We start from the raw sequence: 11909 nt of genomic DNA on the forward strand, positions 1-11909 counted from the left end.
ATTTAATAAAAATTCCTAGCATTACTTGGGCATCACAACGGCGCTATTGTAAAATACCTAATAAGATTTAGGTAGCACAACGATACATTTGTAATATTTAAAATGATGATTAAATATAATATCATTTTTTGAGATATTCAATCACACTTTTCCGAGCAATTTAGACATCATAACGATATAAATTAAATTTTAATAACTAAAATTGACATAAACTAAGGATAAAAAAATTATACTTGGCACTCCCACTTGAAATAGCTCCAAAGCTTATTACTATTATATATATTTCTCACTATTTAGAAACGCTTAGAACATGAGAGAAGAACGGGGGAATTTCTGAATGAAAATTCAGGTATGTCGTGGGCTATTTATAGATAAAAGTTTTGGTACTGAATTGAAATTTTTACAGAAGAGCACTTCGCTTTTCAGCTTTCAAGAAGTTCTAGAATTCATTATTATAATGCAATAAATCAAGTGTAAGAATATTATATATACAGAGTGTAGTGTAGTAGGTGTAATAGTACAATATATTATAACACATATATATCTATTGCTTACGTAATAGTGTAGTAGGTGTAATATATATATCATTTTTCTTTTAAGTCTAATTAATTAAATCTTGAATAACAAATCATTTATAATGCAAATCAGAGCCTAGTTTGAACCAACTACTTCTCAAATTGAACTAAGAACATAAAATTAGACATCAAATATCTTTTATGAATATTTTTGCTTTAACTTAAACCCAATATTTATACCAAAGTATTCTTAATCATCTTAATAAACTTCTTGAGTGTTACAATTACTTTTCTTAAAAACGTACGATATGTCAACTAACTGAGTACGCGTATATATGAGCATAATTACTTTTCATGCAATTTGATAAATGTCTTAATAACTTATTAACAAATATGCATTGTATGACATGGTACACCGGTATATATGGTATAATGGTTATGGGCTTACTATATATGCTTAATTCTATTGTCAAATATGTGTGTTATATAGGCCTTGGATTCAATGGTTGTTTTGTAACCGGCACAACCATGTTTGATTGGCGGGTCAATGCACAACGTACATCATTAGTAGCATGAGTCACCCGAAGTCGAACCCAGTCGAGCTGCTAGTAATATGGACGATAGCGTACAATGGCTGAAGCACCAGCATTGTATTACTGGCCCCTTAGAACAACACCAATGCTTATGACAATAAGTAATGTCTCGGATAGACCATATATGATAGTTATGACCTATTAACACATTAGATTTCTGCATTAAAACATATAGGCGATTGTCATTAGGATTATACCTACACATCTCAGAAACCAAAACTATATTTTATGGTGTAATGACAGAGGCAACAACTCATTTGCTTACCACAATGAAATACATGTTTACTTATGCCTATAACAATAGCTCATATCATATTCGAGTGTGAAATTTACTTACTAAGTTTTAAACTTACAAAGTATTTGCGGCTTGTCAGATTGTCTATTTTAAGAAAACTTTTAAAGAAAAGAAGTTTAGGGAATATTGTCCTTACTCTAGGTTTGATTAGAATAATTGTATTTCAATTAGTAGCTCTCAGCTAGTGATTAATGATAGCATATACATGCCTGATAACTTATTTTAAATCTCAGATTTATCATTTGCACCTTCTATTACAATTATTCTGACTTTGAGTATGTTTGATAGGCGATCCTTTCAATTAGTTACCAGTTAACTAAATTGGAAGAAATGCCAATAACCCTACTAAAATGGTTAAAGCCTATTTTGGGGTGTTACACTCTCGGGCCAAAACCCACTATAGTCCCAAGGTGACCTAGTGTGAGTCACTTTTTTTTTAAAAAAAAAAATAAATAATAATAATAATAATAATTTGAAATTAATGGTAAATTTAGAATTTTATAAAAAAAGTCAGAGGTATAAAAATGTCATTTTATCACTTTTAACGTTTAAAAACTGACAAAGACAGGTACATTGCATCAAATTAAAAGCTTAGATAGTGAAATTGAGAGTTTTAAAATTTGGAGGTCTTCTCAAAACTCATAGTAGTTCAAAAGTTTTAAGTGAAGTTTCCTAAAATAGATAAGAATTCTATCCATATCATTTGAAGTAGAGAATTATTATTTTTCCTTTATTTTTAAAATAAATAGTATGGTCAAAATTTAAAATTGATGCATTATATATATAATTTAGGGAAAAGTTTACATACTTACCTCAAACTACCAAAAAGTTGACAATATATCCCCCAAGGTCAACAAAAAGACAAAAAAGACCTAAAATTTTTTTTCAATATGACAAAAATACTCTAATAAATTTGAAAAAATAATAATAATTTTTTAATAAAAAAACAAAAAACATAAGTTCAAATTATGGAAGTCCCCAAGCACTAGCTCAATTAGGTAGGAACCACGCCTCATGAAGCAAACGTTACCAATTCGAATCCTCATTTCCCTCCCCTTGTGCGGACATATATATATATATATATATATATATATATAAAGGTTCAAAATATGGAAAAATTGCATGCAATGAATTTTATTGGAATTGGGTGTTTTATAATTGTTGAGTGCTTTATAATAGTCTATTTCCGTACATTTTTTTTAAAATCAACCATTGAATCTGTGAAATCGACATGTAAGGCTTATGTATTTAAATTCTATAGATTTAATGGTTGATTTAGGAAAAAAAAAAATGTATGAAAAATGGACCCGAAATGTACATGTAACAGATCTCTTAGTATAATTTATAAGGATAAAGTCCACATATCTCTATCAAACTACCACTTAATTGACAATGTCCCCCAAAATTTTCAAAACATTGTCAATATCTCTCATGGCTAGCAAAAAGACAAAAATTTAAATACCCCTATAGATTTCTTAGTAAGAAAAAAAAAATACTCCAATAAATTCAAACAAAAAATTAAAAAAATAATTAACTTTTTTTAAAAAAACGAAAATTTTAATTTTAAAAAAAAAAACGATTTTTTTAATGGAATTTTTTATTTAAAAATAATAATATTTTTTTAAAAAAAAAAAAATTCAAAAACGAAATTTACAATTTATTTTTTTAAACGAAATTTTGTTTATTTTTTTAAAACGGAAATTTTTATCTAAAAAAAAAAAATTAAACTTCTCAATTTTTATTAAAAAAAAAATCTAAATTTTTAAATTTTTTTCTTATAAAAATGATTTTTTTATTTATTTATTTATTTATTTTTTTACAAAGATAGTTCCGTCATTGAGAGAATATTGACTTTATTCTGATAATTTGAAAATATATTGTCACAATTAAAAGTTTTAGAAGACATTATCAATAGTTTGAAGGAGGTATTTGAACTTTTTCATATATTTTTATATAACTTTTATTATTTATTTGAAAAAAAAAAATAGATGAAGGTCTTGAATTTAAAATGATTGTAAACTTGAATATCAAATTTGTAAAATTGGAAATTTGAGTCTCAACGTTAAAAACACAAAATAGAGGAAAATGCTAAAAACCTCCAAAAATCTAGCCATAAAATGACAATGGATCACAAGTCCATGGTCAACTCACACGTATTGTATTGTCGTGTACTGTACACAAAGCCTGCTCCGGCTGATACCTAGGGCCGCCCAAATGTGAATCCCACACACTGAAACCGAGCAGGACGAAAACGCACGTGGTCGGTCAACCCCGCTGCCCGCTGCCCGTCTTTCTGTACCCCCGTCAAACCTCGCCCAAAACCACCTGCCCTATCTGCCCGAACCACTCTCTCTCTCTTCCCTATATATATTAAGCTACGTTTATCCAACTCCTCTCGCTCATATTTCCTAACCGCCACAAAAAAATGGCCCGACTCGCCGTCATCAGCGTCACCGTTACGTTCTTCTTGCTCGCCCTCTGCCATGCCCGTACTCCGTTAGATCCGTCCGAAAACGATGTCGTCTTGCCAGATCCGGCACCCATAACGCACCTCCCCTCCAACGAGCAACCCGTGTCCGTACCCACAGCCATGTCCGAGTGGACAACCACGTCCACGGAATCCGAAGCCAAATCCGAGCCGTTGACGATGATCAGCTTCCGTCCGGTCAACCACCACTTCCGTCCGTTCCCGTTGACCTCCCGTCGAGGCCACCGTTGCCGCCATCACCGCCGTGAAAACCACATCTACAAGTTCAAGCCGTTGGGCTCGCGCTTCCCTGACCGCGAGGTCCCGTTCGGAAACGACATGATCATATCCCACGAAAAAGATTCGGGTTCGGTTCCGGAGGTCCGAGGCGGGGCGCGCGAGATGTGGGCCAGGTTCGGCCACGTGAGGCCCAGGTTCCACCGCGAGGATGATGATGGAGAGAGGAACGAGCACATGAAGAAGAGGCATCACCACCACCACCCACACGTGGAGCAAGAAGAGAGGGAGAGAGAGGACGAGCACGAGCACCATCACGGTCACCATCACGACCACGAACACCATCACGAGCAGGAGGGTGGGTTTATGAGGAGTGTCATCAAGTTTTTCGATCTGTTTTGAAGATTTGCGTGACAAGAAAGGGTTTATAATTATGCGATTATTTTTATTTAGTTGTTTCTTTTTGTTTTTATGGTACATGTTTTCGTGGGAGTATAGCTTTGTAAATAATTTTGCATCCATGCGAGATGTGGAAGTATGATATGAGAGCCTCCTGCCTCTAGATGTCTTATTATGTGTGTGTGTATATATATATATATATATGTATATACATGGCACTCCTCTGTGGATTGCTTGTTTACAAGATTATGCATAAGATTTCAAAGCATTTAATGCATGTTAATGCGTGATGTTTGAAGCAATTGGAATACCATCACATAATAGAGAAACAATTCTTTGCTATTTATCCTGAAATTTAAAAAATATATATATAAATATTTATCTCATTTTAAAAGGATGAATAAAAAAAATACCAAGTATTAGAAGTGACTGGAACATGAATCGTTCTGATCAGTGCTGCACAGCTCTGAACATGGCCCTGGGTTGACCAGATGAGAACCTCCGGTTACATCGGAGCACTTCCAAGGAGAACTTCTTGGGCCGGTTGGTGTGGAGCCATGGAGATTGATGTTAGAGAGGCAAATCCCTGTAAAAGGAGAGTTCTTCAGGCCTTTTATCAAACCCGCTTGCAGAACCTTCACACCCCAGACATTCTTGATAGTGATGTCCTTGACAACCGGGAGAGCATTTGGGTTGAATCTGTCATCAGGGTGGCCACCAACGTCGCCTGCAATCTTTATCCCCTTTCGAGAATTTTCCATAAACACATTAGTTATTGTTATATTTCTTATGAACCCTCCCCTACCAATGTTTGTCTTCACATGGATGCCAAGTCCCATGTTGAAAAGGTTTATATGTTCTGCCAACACATTCTCAACCCCACCGGAGGTTTCACTTCCAATTGCAATTCCAGCAAATGGGGACGATCCTGTTATCCGTCGGATTGTGATGTCGGAGCTACAACGACCATAAGCAATGCCGTATTCGTCCCACCCGCTCTTCACAGCCACAAGATCATCTCCAGTTGATATGTATGAGTCCTCTATGCACACATGAGAGCTTGAATCTGCATCATAAATTGTAACAGTAATCAACATCGGATGTTGGAGAGGATCATATAAGGAACTAAATCTATTATTACCTGGATCAATGCCATCAGTGTTGGGAGAGTCAGATGGAGCCAATATTGTAACATAGCGGATAACAACATTGCTGCAGAAAAAGAAAGATGTATGAGATGATATAATGGACTGCAAAAAACATAAAAATTTATCTACTGATTCGCAGCCACTTGAATAATGTAAATCCAATTCATTTTTTGAATTAGTTGGCAAAGTCACTGTAAATTCAGATATGTCATACACAGAATTGGCCAGCTTAACATTACTGGACTGCAGGCAGCTTCCTATAAAGTTTAAAATGCTGCAAAATTAAATATTTAACTCCAACATTCTAGAACAAATTATTTATGGTAGATATCAAACATATGTATATATCTATATATCTATATATATTGACACACACACACACTTCAAGAGATCCTTATAATCAGTAATTCAAAAATCAAAATTGGACAAATGGAGCTTCAGCTTCACCCACCAGTTGAGAGGTTCAATGTGGAGCCACATATTTTCTCAATTTCTCTTAAGATGTTTGTGATAAAGCTTTGCAAAATAGAGTCGAATAGTTTTTTACCTGCAATAGACAGGGTGAATGTTCCAAAATGGAGAATTCTGGAAAATCACATTGGAAATGATAATGTTTCTGGAGTTCATGAATTCAATGAGACTCGGCCTAGTAAATTGAAGAGTTCTCTGCCTCCACATGTTCCACCAGACACCTCCTTGGCCATCAATTGTCCCATTCTCACCTATGAAAACAACAAATTGAGAAGCCAAAAAGAAAAAACAGAAGACAAAGATTATAAAATGTCATTTGTTACTAAAAGATGTAGTTTAGGATGAGATTTTTACATCACTGCATGTCAAAAAACCCACATATACGTGCTTCATTACTGTAAAGTAAAATGGTTACATATTTTTATTTTTGGGAAAACTACACTTACCCTCTCGATGTGATATCCGATTTGCAATCATTTAACTTTAAAAAGTGACAATTGACCCATCAAATTACCATGCACTTTCAATTTGCTCCCTCTGTTAGCATTTTTTGTTAACTTGAACAAAAAGTGCATCATGTGACCCACACGTGACTCAAATTGTCGATTAGGTGTTTGGGCTTTGGGCGGCAGTGCGGCTCTAAAGGGCTTGTGCGGTGGCGCAAGGCAATGCTTTTTGTGGTTGACAAAGAAAGGTGGTTCCAAGCTTTAAGCAGAGTGCAGCTGGCTTGGGATGCATAGGATCACACAATTGTTGATATGGGATGCATAGGATCACACAATTGTTGATAGAAAACAATCACAGAAGGTTCTGATACCAAATTTGATGCAATACATCAACAAAAAACAAGTAGAAAGTAGAAGGGAGAACAGGGAACGGGATGGAGGGAGAAGGAGAAGAATAAGTGGGAAATGGAGAGGATAAGCAGGAAGAGGAAAAATACAAGGGAGAAACAATCGTCAAATTTGTTTATTAATCAAAAGCTCCCAAAAATAGTACAAAAATAGGTTTAAATAGACTGAAAAACTAAACTCTAACCTTAGTCACACTTAGACTGACAACCCAGTAAAAAAACCATAAATTCCAAAAATAACATAACCCAAAGTCTAGTAAGTAAATAACATAATGATAAAAGAAAAATGCAAAATAACAAAAGCCAATAACAAAATCTCCAGCTCTCAATCACCCAGCCACTAAGTCATAGGTTGGGTCATCCTTCAACGTCGATACACGCGTGATTGGTGGCATGCATTGGTGTCCGCACCACATGGCTTGGTCATGCATCTCAATTATAGGAGCCCAAGGCCTGGCCATGGGTTTCAATGGCTGTATTTTCACATGGGCAATTTCAGTCATATGTGGTTCATGTAATACATTTGCCGTCCAAGTTAAGTTAGTTAACTAAACCAACAGAGGGGGCAAACTGAAAGTGCTGGATAGTTCGAGGGGATCAATTGTTGCTTTTTAAAATGTCAGTTTGAGAGGGGTAAGGTTATCTAAATATTGATTATTAAACCATTTAAGATGCTTGATGCTTCAGGAAACAGAAGGGATCTATTATTAAGCATGACAAGCAGTTATGCAAATTCTTGTTGATACCCACCAGTGATTATCACGTCACGAACCCCATCTGCATGAATAAAACTCTGATACCTTCCTCCAGGGAGCTCCCTCCCCCTTCCATAAGATGGCAAAGGAGCAATTAAAGGCCAATTCCCAGTATCCTGAAGCATCAATCAAGGAAGAAAGATCAAGATATCTATGATTTAAATAAATAGATAAATAAGCAAGAAAGATCAACAGATCACATAAATTAACAAATCATGGGCCAAGGAATAAAGCACTACTCATCTAAGGCTTTCAATTGTTTTACCTTTTTCCTTCCTTAATTAGAGAAAGAATCTACCTCAATGATATCTATACAAGGGTCAATGTCTATAGGAAGTTACATTTGTCAGCACCCCTCCTTAAAAAGGACGAAATCACCCATTGACCCCCCCCCCCCAAAAAAAAAATAATAAATAAACATAATAATGATGTTATAATGCTGGAAAAAGGATAGTGCTGTAAATAATTGTGTTGTCCTCATTTATTTTAGTTAATAGAATTTAGTCATATTTGTAGTATTCTACTGTAGAAAGAAAAAGAAAACTCTTCTTAATTCTTAAGAATAACAATTCAAGAAAGATTGACTAGGATTTAAAATGATTGCCTTTAGAAGGATCTTTTTTGGGAGGTGGGAGTCAAGAAAATAAGTGTCTAAGAACTGTATCAAGCCTCTTATAAATAGAAATGTTTAATTAATTAATTTAGACCAGTTTATAAGACTTATTGTGCCTAAGAAGCAGTAGAGTGAGATGTTAGATGTAATATGACTACTCTCCTTTCATGTGTTGGAAGGTTTGGTTTGTGAGAACTGAACAAATTACAAAAATATAAATCACCATAAAAAAGAAATAAAGGAAAAAACTTTGTGTGCAAGACAATTGCGCGAGCATTGGAGAAATTCTTGTATCCTTGTGTTTCAATTTTGGGATAGCAAAACTTATCTTTTTCTTTTTCTTTTTTCTTTTTTTCCTTTGCCAATTATTTTGTTTCCTGTACATGACAAAATTCTAGGGTACCTATTTCTTTGGTCCTATTTGTTTCTGTTTGTCAGCTTTCTATAAATTAGTCCGGCTCCCCCTCTCCACCACTGCTAACATGGGCTCAGGATATGCGACAAGCTTCAAGGACTAGGTCACTAGGGTGAAGATTCATATTATGAGTCTCTTTTAGGTGTTATGGTCCAAGAACCATACTGACCCCATAAGTAACTCTTAATTACAGGAGACCTAGTTCAGATTTAGGATATTGAGTAGGATTGATCATTGGGTCAGCTGGAACCGATGCAGTTTGGCCAGGTAAACCTGGCTACCCATTGGTCGGTCAATAAGATTTCCCCCCCACCCCCCCCCCCCCCCCCTACATTTTGTTCATTCAAATCAGCCGCACATCTGCATCTCTCATTCTCTTACCATCGCACATTGTTTGACACCCCTTATTTTCCTTCGTTGGCAGCCGCTTTCTCCTCCCATCTCTCCCACTTCAATCGCCAACAACCGCTTTTCTTTTCTTTTCTTTTTCAAGTTTCTTATAGAATTATAGTTAAGGGGGTTGGTTCAGTTGGGTTACCAACCCCCAGGACAAAAAATCCCAAAGAACCATGTACGTGAACAAGCCAGAAGCACAAGTAACCATACAACCAGCATGCACTTCCTGTCCGCGTACATTAGCGTCTAGCCTTCTAGGTTGCATGAACAAGAATCCTACCCTCTTATTGCAAGGATCGCAATTCACCCCGGTCAAAAACCCATTCACCTGGTTCACTGAGTTTCATGACAAACCGATCCGGTTTCAATCCTATTCACTCCAGTTCAGTCAAGTTTTTTGAACCTGTTCACCGGTTCAACAGGTTTCCAAAGCATTTTATACCGGTTCAACCCAGTTTCATAACATTTTCAACCAGTTCATTTGGTTTCAGAGTATTTTCAACCCGGTTTACTCCGGTTCTCAAAGCAATTTCAATCAGTTTAACTTGGTTTCAGAGCATTTTCAACCAGTTCATTAAGTGTTTAGAGCATTTTCACCCCAGTTCAACCCGGTTTCAAAACATTCTCGACCCAGTTCTCCGGCCACCGAATCTGGCAATCTTACAAGATCAATTCCTTTTTTTCTCCAAACTCAAGCTTACACCTTGAGTTTGAGGGGGGTTGTTATAATATTTAGGAAATATTATCTAATTAGGCTTTATTTTATTTTTCCTTTCATGTTAGAATGTCTTATGTTCTCCTTTATTCTGTTTCCCTGTAGGATTTATTCACTTCGTTAATTATTCTAGATTTTACTCGGCCTTTACTCAGCCTCTTTTTAAATAGAGACCTTTTGTATTATGTAATATACATCAATAGTAAAGATATAGCCCTAACGCTTCATCATTAGTTTCTTTCTCTCTCTTTTTCCTCTTCTCTTTCATATTTTATTATTTTATATTTTAAATAAAATTCTGTATAGGAATGACAAAAATATGCTGTACCATTACTCTTTTTTTTTAAATTGTCGAGTGCAGATTTGTGTAAATTACTGATGGTGTGCGTTTACTATATAATAAAACAATACCTTCTATTGATATCAAAACAACATACAAGTATTGGCATCCTACATGTGGTAATGGAATAAGCAATATTATAAGTAAACTAACGGTTATTAATAATACGACAGGACCACCCGACAGATATCTAGCTGTCCCATTATCTTGTTTCTTTCCACTGTAAATGCAATGCACATGCAACCACGCGAAACCAGACCCACCATGTTATTTTTCTTTTTAAGCCAGGACCCATCAATGGTTGTTGCACATATCTCAATCCCCAATGTTTTTTTACACCATCACTCTCGCTAGGCCAATCAAAACCAGATCACCAAGCAAATAAAATTTTCAACAGTGCAAGGCAATAATGTAACAATAATCTGGAGATTTATTATCATAATCAAAGACATCTTTAATCAAGTTTAGGAGTGAGATAATTAATGAGATTATGAGTACCTGAGTGGCTTTGATAACAGCACCTCTAGCCAAGTAGAGGGTCATGTGGCTGGTGAGATTGAAGCTCTCCGTTAAGTAAACCCCAGGAGGTATATAAAGCAGCGTGCCACCTCTCCTCCTCATGTGCTGAATCCGATAAATCGCCTCCAGAAACGCCTTCGTATTCAACGTCCGTCCGTCACCGACACCCCCGAAGTCCGTAATCGAGATCTTGTCGTTCCGGTACTTCATCGGTGCCATCCCCGAGCATGTTATCATTTCGGGGAGCGCCACAGAGTTCAGAATCGGTGCAATGGTTGAGAAGCAGAGGAAAACCGAGAAGATGAAGCAAAGCATTTTCGTAAATTTAAACTTTTTCTATGGGCGGTTAGCGGAGGTACGAATTTTTTCTGTGTTTGTTTAAAGGAATGCTTGGGAAAGCCAAAGAGAAAAGGTACAAAAAGTGCTTTAGAGGACGACTTGGAGAAGATTGAGAGAAAATAAACAAATAGTGACTGATTGAGAGTGATTACAGGGGAAAAAGAACAAAATTACTTGAAGATTTGGTTTAGAATCTTCGAGAGAGAAAAAGAGAGAGAAGATGTGTGGTAGATCTGGAAATGGAACAAAGAGAAAGCTCCAAAAGAGAAGCGTTAATGGAGATTAATCTGCATTAATATTATATAATTGAAAAGGAAAATGTTAAGACCGACAAAAGTGACACATTGAGAAAGAGAGAGACCTGTGAGATTGAGCTCTGACGAAGCATCGGACGGCTGAGATCGGTTTTGAGGAAGGAATCACCGGAGTTCAACAACGGAGCTCTGTCCACAGGTGAGAGAGTGAGAGTGAGAGAGAGAGAGAGAAAGGGGAGAGCAGAACACAAGCTCAGAGGACACACCGACAAGGGGATGAAGTAGTAAATAAAACATTGACACCTACATGGGCCAACAATAATAAATACGACTTACGAGTGAGACTTAAAATAAGCACGAAAATGCTGTGATAAGTGGGAGTCGACACGCAGACATTCCAACGGCATTATTTATCCATTTTGGATCCGGCTTCAGGGGTTAAACGGCGTCAAGTTTATAGGTCTTTACTTATACGTCTCGAGTGTAGAAAAACGACGAGTTTAACCCAAATTAATCCGTACCCTTCAATATATATACAGCAGACACTGAAGCCGGATCCATCTATTTTTTCCTTTGAATGTTTAC

The 11909-nt window shown here is 36.2% G+C and overlaps 2 protein-coding genes across 4 annotated transcripts; one reads left to right on the forward strand and one right to left on the reverse strand.

The window, feature by feature from the left end:
* The first annotated feature begins 3779 nt into the window (after nucleotides 1-3779).
* Nucleotides 3780-4669, forward strand: LOC148586841 (uncharacterized). The gene has a single exon (XM_088514655.1). The coding sequence runs from the start codon at nucleotides 3829-3831 to the stop codon at nucleotides 4507-4509; it is 681 nt and encodes a 226-aa protein (XP_088370781.1). The 5' UTR covers nucleotides 3780-3828; the 3' UTR covers nucleotides 4510-4669.
* A 157-nt stretch (nucleotides 4670-4826) lies between these two features.
* LOC132173830 (putative polygalacturonase) lies at nucleotides 4827-11618 on the reverse strand. Of its 3 annotated transcripts, none has more exons than XM_059585454.2 (6): nucleotides 11591-11618; nucleotides 10711-11513; nucleotides 7729-7849; nucleotides 6202-6376; nucleotides 5648-5718; nucleotides 4827-5572 (listed from the first exon to the last, which is right to left on the reverse strand). In XM_059585454.2, the coding sequence occupies exons 2-6, from the start codon at nucleotides 11044-11046 to the stop codon at nucleotides 4926-4928; spliced, it is 1350 nt and encodes a 449-aa protein (XP_059441437.1). In that variant the 5' UTR covers nucleotides 11047-11513; nucleotides 11591-11618; the 3' UTR covers nucleotides 4827-4925. The 3 variants fall into 3 exon arrangements, with proteins under 3 accessions (XP_059441437.1, XP_059441436.1, XP_059441435.1); XM_059585453.2 differs by lacking the exon at nucleotides 11591-11618 and having other exon boundaries at nucleotides 10711-11303; nucleotides 11432-11577; XM_059585452.2 differs by lacking the exon at nucleotides 11591-11618 and having other exon boundaries at nucleotides 10711-11577.
* Between the last annotated feature and the right edge of the window lie 291 nt (nucleotides 11619-11909).

This window comes from Corylus avellana, chromosome 3 (genome assembly GCF_965113065.1).
Source record: "Corylus avellana chromosome 3, dhCorAvel1.hap1.2, whole genome shotgun sequence".
Taxonomy (NCBI): Eukaryota; Viridiplantae; Streptophyta; class Magnoliopsida; order Fagales; family Betulaceae; genus Corylus; species Corylus avellana.